Source organism: Telmatherina bonti (assembly GCF_933228915.1).
Source record: "Telmatherina bonti genome assembly, chromosome: 22".
Classification (NCBI taxonomy): domain Eukaryota; kingdom Metazoa; phylum Chordata; class Actinopteri; order Atheriniformes; family Telmatherinidae; genus Telmatherina; species Telmatherina bonti.
The window spans coordinates 13,949,990-13,970,493 of record NC_136631.1 but is presented as its reverse complement, the minus strand read 5'-3'; the positions used below and the strand labels follow the sequence as shown (position 1 = coordinate 13,970,493).

The following is a 20,504-nucleotide window of genomic DNA, read 5'->3' as shown; positions in this document are numbered from 1 at the left end:
GACCACCACCACCACCACCACCACCACGCACTTGCTCTTTTTGTTCACTTGCTTGCTTTTTCTTTCTGGTTCTCATTATCATAAGAGAAATAGATTTTTGCTGTTTTGTTATTTTCTTTTCCACAAAAACTGAATGCAAACCATGGGCTAAGCTGGAGAATGATGTAAAGGAAAGCAAATATGCAGCTGTTTGGAGGAGTTGCATTTAAGGAAGGAGCCTTTAGCTAACTTAGCTAAGCAGGACAGCCTTGTCTCCCCTCCACTTGCCCTGACCTTTCTGTCCTCTTCCAGGCCCCGGAAGCTCTCGAAGCGAAGCGCAGATAAACAGCTTAAACTCTCCCGAGCACTCGCCTGCGAGCTCCAATCACCTTATTAGAAGAAAATATTTTAAAAAAATTTGTAAGGGGGAGTGAAAAAATGTAAGAGCTGGATGATGACGGGGAAAGAGGGGAGAAGGCGTGCACTGTTAACTGGACCTGGACAGAGAGTGAAAAAGACAGACAGTGATATTTGTGATCTTCTACAGCAGACAGAGCGAACTAGACAATGGAGGAGTGAGGATGTGCTCTGTGTCAATTAGTGGCTGCACACGGCGGAAAAAGATTGCAGTTTGGTCTTCAAAGGCAGCAAGACACAGGTACAAATATGTCAGCACAGATGGATGGAAATGTATCTTCAAAAGCAACGATACGAAAATGAGCTTTCTGATGATTTCAGTCAAGTTGAATGTGTGTCAAACAAACAGTTAACATGGTCATTTAGGAATAAATTTATTACTTGTTGCCTGAGTTTAAAAGAGATGTTTTAAATCTCTTTTGAAAACTCATCTTTTTATGTTGGTTTTTAACTCCGGAGAGCAGGAGCACTAGGTCTTATCTGTCTTATTTTGTCTTTTAACTATTATGTTGTCTTTATTTTAGTGCTTTTAATGTTGATTTATTTTATTTTACCTGGACAGCACTTTGGTTACTTTGAGGTATGTGAAAGTGCTCTACAAATAAAGTTTGATTGATTGATTAAAGTGATTAAAAAATATCAGCTATTTTGATATTTGATATTGTCTCCTTTCTTCATTATAGACACACTGAAATTTCTCTGCAGTGTCTCAAAAAAACTGTAGAAAACAAAGAAAAAGAAAACACGCATCACAACTTCATGCTATAATAAAAGACTAGGACCTTTGCAATTGCAATATTAAGTCATTGTGAAGCCTCAGCTAGTTTCTCATTGAACTTCGATATCGTTTAGATCCAACAGTCTGCATGAAAGCTTTTCTTTTTCAGTGAAAATGGGAACTGCAGAACATGAATCAGTGTTCCGAATTCCTGCATATCACACAACAGAAGCAGCGTCTTGAGCTTCTCAGCACTGCAGGAAGAAATGAAAATGTACACAGTTCAGCTACCAGCATCACGGCAGTAACCCTGAAAACTTCAGAAGTTTTATGAATCAGTCCGAACTTTTTCAGATGGAGAAATGTACTTTGTCACATTCATGCCGAATAATACACAAACACTGGCTGTGCCAACAAGCAAAATAGTATGGCACATCGACTGACATATCTGGCTTTCCTAATGACTTTTTATCTTAAATGAAGACAAAGTGAACATATTTCTTCCATATTACATGCCTTTTTTGGGCTGTAATTCTGTTGTCAGACAACATTTTATTAGCTTTGAGAAGAGGTAAAGCTGGGGGCCTGTGTGGAGAAATGGGCCTGTAAGAAATTTCTGCTGAAAAAGAAAAAGCTGTGGATCTGAAGGAATGCATTTTCTTTACTGCAAATTGTGTGAGTGCAGGAATTTGTTGAGGGATTTTCCGCCTGCACAGTCTTATCATCTCCCTGCTATCTGTAACTGCGCTCCAAGATGATGACAGCTGAGTTTCTGCGCCTTGTTTGTGCAAAGTTTGATGCAATATGTATCAGATTCAGCCTGGTAATGGATATGTCTGACTCTTTCTTTTTTGACAGAAAGTGACGCCGTTACTGACAGGCGGCTCCTGGAGACAAACTTGTCAAACCGGCACATGTACACACTCAGAACCAAACAGCCAAGACTGTTGTCTCCGACATAAACGCTCAGAAGTTACAAACTCTTCGAGCGCTGGACAGGTGAATATTTTCTGAGTAATCATGCAGATGGTGATGTTGGCTTATGGGAGTGCACTTTAACTTTGTGACCTCTCTTCTTTCTCCCACAGCTCACACCTGCTGATGGAAGCTTTCACACTGGCGCTCCCATTTCAGAACACCATCCATCCACAAGGAGAGACAAACGTCTGCCTGCGCCGTCCCTCATGTCTCATGGAAATATTCTGAGGATGCTCTGAATTGCTTGAGAGGAGCTGGGAGGAACAAGGTGTATGTATTTATAAATAAATATATATATATGTGTGTGTGTGTGTGTGTGTGTGTTTATGTGCACATATGAGGTGGAGGATGAGGAGGGGGACATTGGCGGTTGAGCAATGTGATTTCTGCTCGACTGTCACAAATCTAGCGCAACAGGAAAATCAATTTGGCCCTGTGTGTGCCTTTTTGGCTCTGGGAGAGAATCCAAATAGCAAGGCGAGGCCCGGATAATGTTACAGTGTATTGGATTTGCTTCATGGAGAGACAGACAGAGGGAGGGAGAGAGAGAGAGCGAGAGAGGAGGATAAGGAGGAGAAGTGAGGAGACGAGGGAATCACAGGCTTGCAGTGGCGCTTCGACAAGATAGATTTGTGCAAGTGTACGGGTGTAAGATAGGCTGGCAATCTGTCAGCACACCCCTCTTTAACACTCTCCCTGTCTGACTCTTTCTTACATTCGCTCACACACACACACACACACACACACACACACACACACACACACACACACACACACACACACACACACACACCTGTCACTCAAACACGTGAGAATACCTGCGGAGGTGATTTATAAGGACAAAATATATGTGACGTGTCAAACCATGAAATCAAATATTTACAGGTATACGTGTTGTTTCTCGCCGCTCTGCATGCTTCCCCTGCCCTCCTGGTGTGTGTACGTCTATGTGCGTGCGTGTGTATTTCTTTGACAGCCAGGTGAAAAGATGACATAATGAAATTGCTCTTCTCTGACCGCTGTCAAGGGGAACGAGTGTGCTCATCCATGTGACAGGTCGCATCACTCCACCGTGCGAGCCTGACTGGTGGCAGACAAACACGCAGCGTGCAAACATATGCATATTTATTGTGATCTCGCACACACACACACACACACACACACACACACACACAGAAAGCTTGGGATGACATTCCCTTGCATACATTCAGCACTTGAAACCTCTTTACCTCTGAAACGTTACTTTAATTTGACCTACAGGACTGAGAAAAAGTCTGCCGCTCAAGTCTGTAGGTACTGGCAGGTAAGTTGAACTTTTGTCCTTCATTTGTGCAATTTTCTCACATAAGGTGTGCACTTCACACCCGACAATAACTGTTCAGCTAATAGCTCTGCAGGGATCACCTTGTTAGAAAACATAATATTGTATTTGTTTGCACCAGCAGTGTTACGTTGGAACTTTTCATAAAACTAAAGCAGACTAAGGATGTGTGCAAGAGTAACCAAGTTAAAATTCATTCTGTGCTAAGCTGTGTGTGATGTGTTGCCACAACACTGGTTTGTCATTTATATTGAGATCCCTATGGTATGCTTTGAAGATTAAAAGGATGGTTTTTAGTGGTTTAACAAAGAAAAAGTACATACAAGTAAATACAAAAACTGTGTTGAAAATGAGCGACAAGCAGCCGATGTCCAAAATGTCCCTTTGAAAGACAAGCAGAAAGACTTGAGAACTGTTGCTCAAGTCAACCTTAAATTGATATTCTGAAGTTTTAAAATGGGGTGGCATGAAATTATTTTGAGGACTCAGTGTTTTATGTCCAGTAGAACAGAATCAGAAAGCTTTAGCTAACGCTAAAAGTTATTTAGAATGAGGCTGTGACAAAATAAGACATTTTTTACAATCTAAAACTAGTTATATTTAATTTAATTCAAGTTTATACTTTTACAAAAGCATAACATCCTGCAGCAACACCGTTCGCAGTGTTAAAAAGCAACACCATGTAGGCTAATTTAGTCATATCTAAAGAAGAGATGGTATCTAAATGTGAAATATTGCTTTAACTAAAACTGTGATTAAACTTTATATGTTTGACTTGTTTCAGATTTTATTTGATGTCATTTGGAGAAGATTTTAGCTTTAGCTTGCCTATCTGGAAACCTTGTTATTCATCAAAATAAGAGTGATCTGACTGCTGTCTACTGGTGGCAAGATGTGCAAAATTTAGAGATACTGCACACAAAACAAAAAAGGAAGAAGAAAAAAACTTTGAAAGATTAAAAATAAACTCTTTGCAAAAACTGAGGGATTGTTAAAAAAAAAAAAAAAAAAAAGTGACCAGTACCACAACTGCTTTGCATTATTAAACTGGTATTCTTTGTGTAATGCCAGAAAAAGCCGAACTAAAACAGTAAAAATAACCTCCTCTAATATAACATCAATGCCACGGCTGCTATAGCCCAGCAGGAACAAGCCTGTTTTTATGTGAATGTTTGTCCACTATCCAAACAACATGCTGTGACATTTGCGGCAGTCATTTTTGAGTCAGACAGTGTAAGAAAGAAAAAAAAAAAAAAGATTTTGACAGCAGCTGAAGAGCAGAATCCATTTAAGAAAAGCCTGCTATTCCAATTTGTCTCCTGACAGCAGCCTTAATGGAGCAGGATACAGCACAGCACCAGATATGTTGTGTTTTGACTTATTCTCGACTTAAACTCAAATTACTGCAGATGAGTTCCTCCCACCAATTAAATAGGTTATTAATGTTTGTCTGATTTTACTTGTTTTCTACGGCTGCAGACGCAACAGTAGCAAGGAAACACACCGCACAGCTTCCAAACCCTCTTCATTCCTCACCGACTTATACTGAAGAGAAGCGACAACATTAACTTAAGTGTCTTAACTTGTGACAAAGTGTTACAAAGCAGAGCGTTGGTAATCAGATGTATGTTAGCCACATTAGTTCTCCTGTGTCTCGCTAAAGCTGACTGCTTCTTGATCTAATTCAAACTGATTGTAGTACAGCCGCTAAAACATGCCAGATGTTGCTCACTGCTCCATGCTTTATCACCATTTATTTGGCATGGGGAATATTTTTAAATATTTTCTTATTAATCATGTCCCAGCGATTGGTTTCGCATCCCATCTTTGCCGCCTCATTCCAGATTCCCGTCATGATTCTTGGCACGAGCGCCTGAAAAAAACCCACTGTCCCAGTTTTTCATTAGCGTCAATCACTCCGGTGAGCGGCTGAGAGGAGAAGAGAGAGAGAGAAAGAGGAGTAGGAGCTGGGATCTCACAGGAGACACTTTGCCCCGCCTCGTCAGAGTGACTGGCAGGTCTGAAACATGCTGATGGGCTGGTCAGCCACTCACTCAGGGAGAGAGGTAGAAAGATGACATGGAGGCCACACACACACTTTCACAAGACTGTTTCAGGCAAATCAAATCCTCATTTGTTTATAATGCTCAGGGTTTATCTAAATGGTTGTGTGCTCTCCTGTGGCCGTGGGAGACAGACAGACACATCGTGGATGGTGTGATAGTCTTGTCTACCTTGCTGTATCTTAGATGAGGTGACAAATCTGACTGGGCTTCCTCCACCGCCAGTCACTTTCACTTATTAACACTTAGAGTGGGGAGGACATGGAAACAGGTAGTACCGGTGCAATCCACAGGTAGTTAGAAGACAAGCGAAACTCCACTGACGTGAAGGCAGACGTTTTTACAATGCGGTTATCAAAGAATAAAAAAAAAAAAAAGGGGAAAATGAGCTTTAATATTCTTCAGCTGTCAGATTTATGACTTCTAATGGGCCAGAGATATCAAAGTGTAGACGTGCAGGATGGATAACACTTGGACTTCTGCTGCAATGCTCTTTCAGCTTCATTCTGTGTAAACTGAAGGAAAAGAGATGAATCTGCATCCAGTGAGCACGAGATGAAGATGAATGAAAAATGAAGTACGGCAGATTTTTCTTGAGCTGGTCAGTTTTGAGATGTTTTGATTGTTTTGCTTCCTTAACATGTCCTCCTTTAGGATTGTGGAACTAATGGTCAAAAATAGACATTTAAGGGGTTTATTTCACAATATAGTTCTGTGTTTCTTCAGCATTCTCACAGAACATACAGCAACGCTGGCATTGCAGTTTTCCCATCTATATGAGGCCTCTTAAGAAGGATGTCCCAAAAAAGTAAAGTAAAGTAAAGTTTCTCCTTCTATTTACAGCCTTTTCAAATTAACTTGTGCAACAAAATATTTTTAGAACTGTGAACTTGACTTTAACCATTAAAAAAAGCACAATTTTGATTTTATTATGGTAAATTTGTGTCTATAAAGCTAAAATCTTAGAAGAGTAAATATTAAACTGGGAGAGTTTCATAGTAATACTTGCTAGTTATATTTTTAATCAAATCAAACTTTATTTGTTTTGCACTTTTCATACAAAAGCATATCAAACTGCTTAACAACATAAAAATAAAAAATAGTTTCACACTTAAAAAAACACACACGCATGTTACCCATGCAAGCACACAACGCAACCCTTCCTTTGAACATTTATGCCAAAATAACAACTAATACCTTCAGTATTCTGGCTCTACATGTGACTGCTGGGAGGTTATCCTACTTACGTGTAACATCACCAGTTAGCTTCAGCTTGCTCATTATAAGCACTGCTACTGTACCACACATTTACCAACACCTTTTCCTTTACTGTTTTTATGTTAAATCAAGACAGCCATTAAGGCAAAGCTTTGTTTCTGTAAACCTGTAAAGTCAACTCACCGCATTCAAATCCTGTCTTGTTTTTATTAGTAGAAATGTGTGTATCTACTGGGAGTCCCCATGGAGGTCAGTTTCCTTCACGACCTTTTTAAAAATCCTCTTTAAATGCACATATTTAAAAACAAATAAAAATACAGACATAAATGTAAAGGTCATGTGGAAACGTGGGTGTGATAACTGTGATAAGCTTTCAGGGGCAACAAGTGCACTAATGGTACTGGCATTATGATGCTCCAAGGATCATTTGTAAAAAGCAGGAAAAAAAAAGAAAACACCATAAAACAGGTTGGTTCTTGTTAAGAAATTAGCTGCTTGCTGGTTTGGAACGCAATGTGGCGACACTGGTGGACATGACTGAACCTTTCGGACTGGACTGTGGATCTGGCCATGTTATGGTCATGTTTAACATTCTCCAAAAGATGATAACTGAACCAATTACCTGCTTAAAAAAAGCTCCTCCTGGCCTACATCTCAGCCAATGAAGTCGCAGCAGCTGCTTTTCTAATTCGCTTCCCCGCAGCAGCTTCTTGTTTGGTGGCACAAAGCAATTTGCATTAAATCTTTAAATTATTTAGCAAATTTCTCAGGGAATCCAAGGTGGTGGCACGAGATGTAAAATGCAGCAGATTGTGTGTTACCATGGCCCATTCTGTCACTGATTGTTGTCCTTATTCCCGGTAATTAAACTAATACAATTATCATGCTTAAAGTTGCAGCTTTAATCAAGTTAAAATCAGATTATCAAGATGCATGTGCATACATTTTTAGAAGCTTTAATAGCAACCTACCTTGTACAGCGATGTTGGCAGAGGGTCCGTTGGCAGGAGAGATGGGTCCTGAGCCAGATCTGGACTGCTGGGACTGAGTGGACCCTGCAGGGGAGCCCACAGGGGAGGGAGAGGGCCCGCTCCTCTGGCTGGGGAGATGAGGTGAGGCATGAGGGGAAAAGGGGGACTGTCCCTGGTTGCTCGTGCCTCCCTGCTCCCCCTGGCTACTGCTGCTGCTGGAGGATCCGCCAGCGCTGACGGCTGAACCCAAACCGGCCTCTGTCCCAGTGGGGAGGTCATCAATCGAGCCAGACAGATCCTGGAACACAAGACGAGACTCCGAGTGAGTATTTATGAAGCTCATCCAAGCGTTTGATGAGAGCTGACATGCAGCAGGTGGCAAATTTAATGTAAACTCTAGCAAGCACATAATTCTCCTGGTGTACAAGTTTTTGTCATTACGAAGAGCTACAACTGCAAATATTATTGGTAAAAAAATTAAAGATAACAAAGGCTGAAATAAGAGCTGCCTTTTCTCTGACCCACTACATCTCAGTAGTCTTATTGACAGTGGTAAACGTGGTAGTAGAGCACAAACATCCCACAGAAATAAACCACTACATGAGGCGCTGTGGTAAAAATGAATTGTAATGTGCTTTCATTCAGACCAAGGGTGAGTTCATATTACCGTTTCCATTTCCTGTGGTGAGTAGAGGACCGTGTACTTATGTGAGTATGTGTGTGTGTGTATGCAGAGGTGCTCCCCGTTGCAAAATGATTCGAGGGAATCCCCGGTAATATTACTGACAGACTACTGACTACATAAAAATGTGGCGCACAGGAGGAAGGAAGACAGCGGCTATGGAAGTTAGGACCAAACCAGATGTGAGGTGATGAGATAAAAAGTGATGGCTGTAGACCAACCACACATCACACACACTGACAGAACAGTGGCTGAGCCTCAGCTGTACATGACTGTAGAGGGAAGTCACCTGTAAGTGACCCCGGTTTTCTGGCTGGTGTCCGCTTGGGGAAGAAAAGAAGAGTTGCGGGTGTCTGCCAGCTGATCCTACCTGCTATACTAGGCTTGTTGACTGTCCAGTCCTCCCCCACCTGAGCCCAAAGCCACCATTAGTCGCCACATATTTGTCTGTCTTTGTCAGACATGAAGGGAAAGAAAAAGAAAAACCTTGCTCCTCATCTAAAAATGTACTTTTTATAGTGTTTCCATGCCCCTTATAATGCGTTTGCTGTTGTGCTGGAATAATAAGGGGACTATATTACTGAATATGCTGCAAGGTGCCTCCAACCCACATGAACAGTTTTGTTTTTCATGCTTTGACATGAAATTAAATATAATAAAAAAAAAAAAAAATCTCACTCTTGAGAATTCAAATCTGAACATACATGCATTGCCAGAACAAATATTGGCCAGAACTCGGCCTGGTCTGACATACTGTCACTTCCATGTTACAGCACGACTACGTTCCCACTTCACACTAACATAATGCAATATCACATAAAAAGGAGGCAGGCATCCCCCTTCCTTTTCCATCCATCGTGCCTGGCTGAGACAGTGGAACAGACAACCAAGTCAGTGTGGCATTCTGTCCACGCCTGCTTGTTTTGGTTAATGCGATCTCAACTGTGACACATAGAGCCTTTGTTTTCCATCATGCTGCTGTGAGTGCCCACCCGCTCTGCCAGCCTGCCAGCCTGTCGCCTGGCATTATCTACCTTCGCTCCACTGAGCACATGGAGCACTTTCTTTCCTCTCTCTGTTTCTCTTTCTCTTCCTCACTGATGGTGCCACTCCCTGCCTCGGCCAATCCAGACAACCAGTGCACCGAGCTCAGTGATGTCACGCGCTGCCTGCACCAATAGGACTGAATGTTATTTTTCGACCGACCGGCTGCCTCGGGTGCATGCCATTTGACACGGAGGGGTTACCATAGGAGTCAGTGTAGCCATGGCTTTTCCAAAACACTGGGAGCTATCTGGGTGTACAGCTAGGTTGTTAACCTGCAGGCTAATTGTGTGAATGGATGGGAATAATTGCATTTCACCTAATTGGGTGCTGTTGCCAGCTTTTCCAGTGGCAGTTTAGGGGTGGGAAAATGTGTACCAGTAATTCGTTTAGAGGCTGTTAGGCTCGTTTGGATTATACAGACACTTGAGCACAGCTGTGTGGCCCAAGACAAAAAAAAAAAAAAAAAAAGTAGCAGAACTGCTTAACATGAAACGGTGGAAAAGCTTAACGCCCGCAGGCTGTCAATTTTAAGCACCCAACAAACTGTACAGTACGTTCCAATATCAACTCACACATCCTTCTTCCATTACACTTAATCCCTTACGGTGACCACATGGCATTGTACCTGGGTAGCTGTCTGCTATTTGGTCACGTGAAAGAATCAAAGCCAGCTAAACAGCCAGGCAGGCATGCAGATATCAGGATCCAAACGCCCAACAATCTGGGGCCCCCATCCAAAGTGGCCCAAATCCAATTTGTTTGGCTCTGGGCTGCAAATTGCTCTGTGCATTGAGTCTCCAAATAGCTGTCAACCACTCCCGCTAGGCGTCCTGTATCGCTTAATTCGCTCCTGGAGCATGTAATTGTCATAATAAGAAAAATATTGAGGTGATAATAACCAGTTACTTTGAGATGCCCCCCCCCCGTCTGCCTCAAGTCACATATATACGCACATAATGGTCCGTCTACACATTTCACACAACATTGGAGAGGCAGTCGCTCGTGACCCTTCACCTCACTGGTGTTGGCGCCTGCCTGCACCCTCGTTTGGAGCTTCCCTGTTTGTCCATGTGTGTGTGTGTGTGTGTGTGTGTGTGTGTGTGTGTGTGTGTGTGTGTGTATGACAGCAGCATAGGCTGCTGGGCTGTCACAGCAAGACATGCTTGAGCACTGATGCAGCCGAGGGGACAGATGAGGCTCTACACAGACGAATACAAAGTCCCCAACCCACTCCTCAGTCATACTACTGACCCACACACACACACACACACACACACACACACACACACACACACACACACACACACACACACACGTGTCCCAACAGGGTATAAGGCATCAGTGTGAAGCAGGAAGCTGTCACATCCAGCAAAATGTGGGTCTTTTCCCCTGACCACAGTGCTGATGTTGTCTCCTCTCACCACACACTGGGAATTAATCAAACTTGCTATGTTAGAAGGCGTTGAGTGTGTGTGTGTAGAGAAGTGGTTCTCTGTCTAGACAGGGAGGAGCCAATGACTGCAGCTTCCTATGGACACATACAGGAGGAAAGAGTGACTATAAAAACTTGCCATCTGCCTTTTCATGCATTCTATCTCACATGTTAAGCATGCATTTTCTGTGTTTGTCGGCCGGCCTCAGTCTGAGGCACGAGGCTCTGCACCAGATGGCTGGCCAGCTAACTAGAGCCTGAAAGACAAACACAACTGCAGCATCTGAGCTCTGTGATGGGTTGCACTCTAAAACAACACTCCTAACAGCTGCAAACAAGCAGACACAGATGTTTCTTTAGGGATTTTTTAAAACCACTATTAAAAGCCTTGTGATGGACTGGCACCCTGTCCAGGGTCCAGGGTGTACCCTGCCTCTCATCCAATGATTGCTGAGATAGGCTCCATCTTCCCACGACCCGTAATTGGACAAAGCGGTTAAGAGAATGGATGAAAAAAGATAAGTGAGTCCATCTCTGTAATTCTATGCATACTTGTGCAATAAATCTTGTGACTTATTATAAAACAATGTGACACATTAATATGATATAACTTCATTTGTTCCATCACCTTATATGTAGGGTTTGCTGTGTGTTTTTAATGCCACGAAGGGTCAGCAATGAAGCAATTTTATCCAATCTCATAAAATACAGAGCCTTGAGACATTCATGTCTGTAATTGCTGCTGTCCCCAATACAATGAAGGTGAGCTGAATCTTCTTTGAGTTTCAAAATGACATTTAGATATTCGTCTGAAACAACATTCCTATTACGAGAGATAATTGCAGATCAGTTGTCAACTGCGTTAATGGGGCCTCTTTCTGCTTATGGGAATAATGCTGTTACTTTGTTTAAATGACACTTTTTACTGCTGTGAAGGCACCATTCCTTCCTCTTTTACTGAAATCCATGTTCATCAGCATCAACTTCAACTAACAATGTTGTTTCAGATATTTTTCAATTGACTACAGCAGGTTATAAGCTGCACGAGCTATAAGCAAGTCAATTTAACAACATTTAGCATGTGTGACTGATCTCCACAGGCGGTGTACACCTGTCCAGGCTATACCCTGCCTCTCACCCAATGATTCCTGGGTTAGACTCAAGCTTCCCACGACCCTGAATTGGAATATGTGGTTAAGAAACTGGATGGATGGATGATTGGTCTCCATAATCTTAGTCTCAGCGCCCAATGTAAGGTCTTTAATTTGGTGCCAGAAGAGCATATTATTTCTGTGCTGGAGTTACTGCTTGTGGTCTCAGATCAAACAGAACCAGTTGTGAGTTAGACTCAAGATTTGAACCAGCATTGGAACAACCTTGGCAGAAAAACAACCAATAAACTGGAAGATATTGATAAAATCTGCACGATTTGTACGTTTTATCTTTTTATCCTTCTCTTTTTTTGGGATTATTGTTTTGATAAAAATCTGTTAATGTACATGTTATAAACTTAAAGAAAACATCACATGCTTTTTTATTTTAAACATCTAGAACTGTGTGCAGAAAACAAAAAACATGTTAGTGTTCATTATGTGACGTCTTTTCAAACAAAGATGAAGTGTGGAGTTCCGCAAGGCTCTATTTTGGGTCTTATATTGTTCAGCATCCACATGGTATCACTAGTTTGTTTTATGGAAACAAACAAAACATCTTGTCCTAGATTTGCTGATGACACTTAGCTATATATCACTACCTCACCAGGACACTTTGGTCTCATACATGGTCAAATAAATACTTGGATGTGCCAGAATTTTCTTTGGCTAAACAAAGATAAATATGAGATAATTGTCTGAAGAATATTTCTCGTATAAGGGGACTTAATGATCAGCAGAATTTAGAATACATACATTCATGTCTGCAATGCAATGTTTGGGTTTTTTTTTTTTTTTTTTTTTTTTTACAGGTCTCTCTAACAAAAACAAAAACAAAAACAAAACAAAACAGTATGCTCCTTCATCCCCTCTTAAAGACCAAAGCAAAGGGAACATATCACTTTGGTTCTCAGAGCTCTACACTGGCTTCCCTGCCCCAGACATTGATTGATTTATTTGTCTTTCTTTTTGTTGGTGTACAAAGCATTGAATAGTTCTCTGATCTGATCTGCCATTGCCATATGAACCACAGAGACTTCTAAGATTATCAGGGTCAGATTTGCAGAAAATCAACTATTTGTTTTGTCCTGAGATGGTATTATTGTGAATTAGCACTATAGAAATAACATCTGGTGAAAAAAACTACCAGACAACCTGAAGTCTGTTCCAAATCTTAGCTCTTATGAATCAGATCTTAAAATATAATTTGTCACATTTAATTAAGATAAGGTTTTCTTCTTTTTGAATCAATTTTCTTGAATATGTATGATGATGATGGTGGTAATTATGGAAGGGATGATGATGGTGATGATGATCATTATGGTTTATCAAATGCACTGTATGAATAAATTAGCCTTGCTTTAAACACTTTGCAGCACACATAATATGAACAAGTGAGTTAGTTACAAGATGTTAAGCAACAACAAAATAAAAAGTTTTTTTGTGCAATTTGTCCACATGTATCGAATTGGAATCCCCGTCTCCATGGTTCAAGAGAAAAATCCATAAAAAGGAAAATACTGAACTGAACCTCACTGTGGTGTGCACGTTATTTACAGAAATAACACCTCAGTGAGCTCAGAGGACAGTTTTATTCTGTTTCTCTTCTCTGGGTAAATATAATGATGCAAACTGTAATTAACTCCAATAGCTCTCGTTTGTAGGCCTGAGGGACTGGTCTTCTCATGGCAGCGTTGCACTCATTTATCGGCTCCGGCCGCTGTACTTTCTATCTTTATGATGCACTGGGGACTAAGAGGAAATGCTATTACACAAAGATGTTTTTCTCTAAATTCTCCCCCTAAACCATCGATTTAGGAAAAATCCAAATGAAATGGCATGCAAATGAATCCAAATGGACTGCTGAAATGTGTGTATGTGTGTGTGTTTTAAAGAGAGTTTTAATGCAATGCCCCATGCAGAGCACCAACTGTAATACCCTTCAGTAAGTGCTATTAAGCACAGAAAAAGGAGGAGAAATGAGAAGTCGTGGGAGACTTTGTGGAGGAGGATTTCACACGACGCCTTCATCATAATTTCTTTCTTTGATGTCAATCAGCTGGAATGTCTGTGCAGGCTGGAGTGATGATAGTAATTAGTGATGATGATGAGAACTAATAGTAATGATGACTATTTAAACCATAACATGTTGATCAAAACGTGCCTGTTAACACACAGAGCAGGACTTCATACGACTGCTTTCATATTTTGTTGAGAGTCAGTGGGACTGTGCAAACACATCTTGATGGGGAATGTGTTTGCTGGATAATTTGTGAGCGAGTGTGCAAACAGGATGTGTAGAGATAAGACTCTTTGGCACCTCCAGAGAGTCTGAAATGTTCTTAGAGGCAAGTGGGCACAAGACAGACTCCAAACACAGGCAGGGGTTCTCTATGCAAACCAAGAAGAGAGCTTTTCCATGTGTCCGGCTTGCCAAAAACCCAAAAACCCAACAGGCAATCAAGTCCGTTTGCATGCCAGTCCATGACCTTTTGTTTTGTCCAGTAAGTCTCAAGGATGAATATTTCTATTTAAAGTGTTCAATGTTTCCAGCTGTCCTTCATTTTGAGCTGAAAAGCTCACTGAGAAACAGAACATATGAGCGGTTGCACCATGCAAATCCACTATTCAGCTCAGTCCCATAAGGGCTGCAATCCTGCAAGTTGTCAATATGTCCCTGCTCCAGCACACCTGACTTAAATTAAATGGATCCAACATCATATGAAGTTCTGCACACTCTATGAGTCTATGAGTCAGGTGTGTTGGAGCAGTAATACGTTTTAAAAATAGCAGGACTGCAGCCCTCATGGGACTTGAATATCCCTGCTGTAGATCACAATGTGAACGCTGTTGTTCTTACTACAGACACTAAACGCACCATCTGAAATAACAATCACTGAAAAGCATAAAAGCAAAAAACATGGAGTTCAAGTGTTGCACGCAGCCCACTGTCTGTTATCATAATTTTGATAATTGACATAAATATACATACGGAAACGTAGTATAAACATTGTCTGTGGGAAATAACACTGCATTACAGAAAGCTGATTTGAACAGACAAGCTTGTGAAGACAAACAGTCTGTGCTTTTTGGAAGACAACACTGCTAAAAAAACAAAACAAAAAAACAGTACCTTTACTCTCCCTCTGTTTTTTTTGGAACAAAAGCCATCTAAGAACCAACTGTTCAGCACTTCCCAAAGTTGTGCAGAGGGAGCCGCAGCAGCACGGAAAAACAAATGTGCTTTTCTTCTCTGTTCTGCTCCTGCACATCTCACGAAGCCAAGACAATCTCATGTTAATACTGCAGCATCTCGATAAGAGGAACAGCTCTCTGTGTTTTCCACCAGCAGCAGTGAGATAAAAACCTCAGAGCAGTCCTGGAGTCAGGTGTGGACACCTGACTCACAACTCTAGCAGTCAATAAATCTGGTGATAATGCGAACAGCAACTTTGCTGCATTAGTAATTATTAATTGTCATAAGACAGGGGGGCTCCCTAAGCGATAACTGCCCCAGCTCTTAAGCTTCCCGTAATGTGGAGACATGGGGAGGACCACTTTGAAAGGGACATTTGAGACCTTATTACCCCTAAGCTGTTAAAGACGCTCCAAATCTGGCACTGCTTGTCTCCAAACCGGAGGGATTAGTGTTGAGTTTCACTTCGATTCCCTCGATAATATGCCAAACATGTGGCAGCTAGAAGCGCTTAGCCAGTGGGCCCTTTTCACTTAATGCCCCCTCCTTACAGTTCCATGCAATAATGATAACAGCTAAGTGATTTGAACAGCTAACATCATCCTTTAAGTGGCCAAATAAACATGGAGATCAGCCGCTCTCTGAACACTCAGGTGTTAAAGCCAAAAGATGACACAAACCACCTGCCCGTAACTTCTGACCGCACGTTTGTATCTAGCTAAAAGCGTTGCGGAGCAGAAAAGGCCGAGCTTCCTCAACGTCTGATCCGCTGAAACTTTCAACATTCATTAGTCCGCAAAGCTTCTTCGCACTTTAGTTTTTAATGCACAACCTGACCACTCACCAGCTACCTTCACGCCAACACACACACTCACTTTATTTGTTCCGCACGTATTGCTTCTGCTAATGTTTTTATTTATGGCATTCCAGCATGACATCCTGCCATCCGCCCACCCTCTCCTCACCTCTCCACTCACCCAAGAGAGAGCTGAAAAACAACGCGTGACATAGAGAGAGCAAGAGTGTGTAGATGTGTGAGCATTTCAGAGAGAGAGAGAGAGAGAAAGAGAGAGAGAGAGATGAGAAGAGAGGAGCAAAATAAAGAAATAAATAAAGGGCCCAAATTCCTCATTTCTAATTCAACTGCTCGTTCAGCTTAACCTCTCTCTCCTCAGCAATTAAAGCGTACGCCACATCCTTCACGCTGCGTACAGCCGAGGCTAAATAATGCAGGGGGCATCCAGCACCCGCATCCTTTATCATCCCAAATGACAGCCATTTGCATATCTCCCCAGTCAATTAGAGCGCGGCGGAATAATCAGCCCATAATTGGGGGAGAGCGTCGGTAATCACCCGCCCTGGCACACCGACAGGGCCATTGGAGGAGTGAGAGGGGGAGGGAGGTTTTGTGTGGGGTTGGATGCATGTGTGTGTGTGTGTGTGTGTGTCACAGGAAGACAGTCCACCCGAGTGCAGACTCTTCACTTCAAACTAACACGTCCAAACAAGCACTCTTACTTCTCCCTGGTTCCCTCTAATGCTCTCTGTCCTCGCCTCCTCACTAATTTGCAAGTACCGGCTTCCTCAGCCTATCTGGCTCCAGCACATTATTTCTACACCATATCTTTCGTCAAAAAAATGGGTCAGCCAGGGACTTTCGTGGCATAAAAAGTGATGCATGAGTGGCAGGTTTCATTTCAGCTGCCATGCATCCTCAAATGTTATCAAATGTTAATTTCTTTACATTTACATAAACATGAATAATGACATCCCGTTTCTGCTCTGCTGCTTTGTAAGCAGGATGCAAGGATTTCAGGCTAATTCATTTTTGTTTTCGGGCCTGTAATTTTGTTTCATGAAGCTAATGCTTCAAAGTTTCGATTTCCTTCCAAATGGAGAAGTAGCTTCATTGTTTTTTTGTTGTTTTTTTTTTCTTTTCTTTGTCCGCTTGCAAGTCTTCTGTGAGAGCTATTAAATTCATAGTCTTTTCCTTTTATACAGCAACAAAGCGTAACATTAAGAACAGCCAAGAACAATGGGAGAAAAAGTGTGCTGAGACACCAGGGAGAAAATCCCCCGCTTGTCCCCTTTAGATGCAGACAATCAGAGTCGTTTCATGGGAAGTTTTCAGGGCAGCTTTGAAGTGCAGGAGCTGCGCGGTCTCTGGATTTCCTGCTGAAAGGGGGAATGACCATTCTTGTCAAACAACGTTTCCTTTAATACACTGTAACCTCCCACTCTTCGGATGCTTTGGTGCTGTCCTCTGAACATGACGAATAAAAGGACGACTTGAGAGAGGGAGAAAGAGGGGGTTGATAGTAATGGCTGCGGTAGAGGTGAGTGTGTGTACGTGTGTGTGAGGGAACATCAGAGAAACCCAGGCAAGGTTAGTCCCCATCTGTAGCTTCATCCTTTTGTGTCTCTGCAGCTGCTTTCTTTTCACTCGCTCCTTTGTATCTACTCAACCCAATTCAGTTCAGCTTTGGCCAGCTCTGCCTGGGTGGTGTTTTAGCCTCACTGTTGCTTTGCAGAGATAAAAACGCATGCCATTCAATTCTCCTTGATAGAAGTGGCAATGAATAAAGAGAGGAAGTTGGAAACTGGATGGAAGGTATAGGGAGGAAGGCAGGGTGAGAGCATTTGCCCTGGCATAACCCCAACGTATGACTTCAGTCTATTTCAGGTGACCAGTTCTGAAGAAGAAAACAAAAAAGCTGAAACACACAAAAAAAGAGGACTCTTTTGAAGAAAAAAAAGTCTGCAGAAAACTAAAGAGTGGCAGCATCCTTGAGCAGCTCTCCCTGCACACAGAAGGAGGAAACATTGATTTCCTTTTTATTCTCTCTTTTTTTAAAAAAAAAAAATAGGGTTGTCTTTCTCTGTTTAATCCTCCATTCCTCTACTCTCGGGGGATCTGTGGCATTTCCTGCCAGCCAGCCTGCCCTGTGCTGCAGAAACTTATGCATCACTGTCAAAATGACTCGGATCAAACGAAGGGGAGAGGGGAAAGGTGAGGAAGAGGAGGGGGTCTGGCTTGATCGCTGCAATGGCAAAAACTCTACCCCCACCCGGACGTGCTGCCTGTCAGTGGGTCCACCTCTGTAATCCATCAGCCTGAGATGCTGATCGATATTGGGACTGGCTAAATTTTGAAATATATCTTGTCTGCATTAAGAATATGAGGGTGAAAAATTAGAATTAAACCAAAGATTGCAAAAAAAAAAAAAGAAATAAAAAAATCAGGAAAACAAAGCTGATGTAAGTTTTCTCCAGTTTTCTGAACAGTATTTTTCTATTCTATTCTATTCTATTCTATTCTATTCTATTCTACAGTCATTTAGCAGACGCTTTTATCCAAAGCGACTTACAAATGAGTGAGAACAACACATGCACAAAATCAAACAGTAGAGGACATTGCTAGTGGACTGTCCACTTGGATGCAGATCCTTGCATAAAGTTTTACAGTTTTTTTTTTTTTTTGTTTACTCCTTTCCCACCCCATAATATCACCTATGTTATAATACAAAGAATTTATTACATAAAGTTTGTTGCAAAGAACTGGGCTAAGTTCATGGAAACTTTGATATTTGTACTTATATTTGTATTCAAAATAGTAAATCTGTGAATTCAGTTCTGCTTTATCTGGTTTGAAATGTAATAATGTTGTATTTTATATGAGATTTGTGAGGAATAACTGTGCAAAAGTACCATTAACCGTAAGTGGAGGTAAAACTCTCACATGCTCATACAGAGAATCACACAGGGGGGCAGCAGCGCTCTCAGGACAGGCCTCGTCATCGACGTCAGCCCACATTTCAGAGTGTTCAAACAAACTTTTTTAGCAGAGAAAACAAATTGGGCTCACCATCAAAGAGACTTTTCAAAAAGCCATTTCTCTATGCCAGTTCAAAAGAAGCCTGGTTGGTAAACAGGCATGGAGAATTCACAGCACAAGATATTGTAGGAGGTACAAACGGCTGGAGCTCCACCACAACAAAGGCAGAAGAGAAGGAGTGGAGGGGTGTAATTCATCACACACTCAACAAAAGCAAGTGTGACTGACTGACCATGACCAAAGAAACAAAACAGAAAAAAAAACCTTCTTAATTGGAGAAGCTGTTTTTCTTTTTATTTCAAACCCACTTCATCCTTTGTTTGTTTCTCCCATCCAGTTTCTTGCTGCTAAGTTTGCCCTTGCCCTCTACACCTCCTCCATCGCCCCCCCCCCCCCCCCCCCCCCCCCCCCCCCCTTTCTTCCTTCTTCCCTTCTCCTGTATGGTTTGCGAGATTTCTTAACAGACAGCCAGGCGGACAGAGGCCCCGCTCTCCATACCATCTCTCCATCTACCCAAGGCAAAAACCTCATTTCGGCTCTAGACCAGAGGATAAAACGAGAGGATAAAAAGAGATTGAATGAGAGCAGCAGCAGCAGCCGAATCCAGCCCACCCCTCCGTCAAGCCGTCATTAGCTATGCACAAGACAAACTGCTGACACAAAGTCACACAGCGTGCTGAGCAGGGGCTTGTGGGTAGGCAGGGGGAGTCCATCCCTCCATCCTTCCACCTGTCTATCGACATCCTAGGCTCTCCCTTGTCTGCCTCTGGTTTTTGCAATTACAATCAAACGGCAGCATCCAGGCCCTGAAGCACTGACTGACGGCTTGGATTAACCGAGATGTGGAGAGGCCTTGGGATGATGTGTGTGTGCGTGTGTTTTTGTGTGGGTTTCTCTGCCTGTCAGCAGCTCTGCTCGTCTGTCTGTGCGTGCATACCGCATTGCTTTGTATGTGCAGCATGTTTCAGCATCAGCAGCGGTGTGTGTTTATCTTTTTTCGTCCATCAGTGCTTTTTGATGTATTTCCGGATTTACAGTGTGTGTTTACAAGTATATAAATGACAAGTCGGGGTGGGGGGAGGTGTGGTGGAAGAAGTGTGAATCACATTACAGTTATTACTGATAGATATTAATGGGATTTCAGCAGCATCGTAATGATTCCTTAGACAATTAAAGAGTGCGCTAGGATGTAATTAGCAAAATAATACATTTTCCAAAAAATGCCTCTTCGTTGACATTTTGTTGCAAAGCCTCGAACAGTAATTTGCAGAACAATCTGGATTCTACATTTCGAAGATATAACAAACTGAGACACAGAGAAATGTCATGAAAAGTGACAACACAAGCAAATCTAAAACTTGACAATAAGGAAAGAAATCACAAAGCTGTCAGGAATAAAAGAGCGAGCACACACGCATATGCACCCTCTGAATTAACTTCGCTGCTGCACTGCCACAGTTGAGAAGGCAAACATGCAGCCGTACAGAAAAACGGCT

The 20,504-nt window shown here is 42.1% G+C and overlaps 1 protein-coding gene across 1 annotated transcript in view; it reads right to left on the bottom strand.

The window, feature by feature from the left end:
* Positions 1 to 20,504, bottom strand: part of LOC306772661 (AT-rich interactive domain-containing protein 1B-like) — a gene marked incomplete at both ends in the record, with an annotated part of 174,903 nt that overhangs the window by 41,702 nt on the left and 112,697 nt on the right. The window contains one exon of the mRNA XM_079262259.1: positions 7,666 to 7,963. Within this exon, the coding sequence (XP_079118385.1) occupies positions 7,666 to 7,963 (298 nt within the window). The remainder of the gene's footprint in view (positions 1 to 7,665; positions 7,964 to 20,504) is intronic.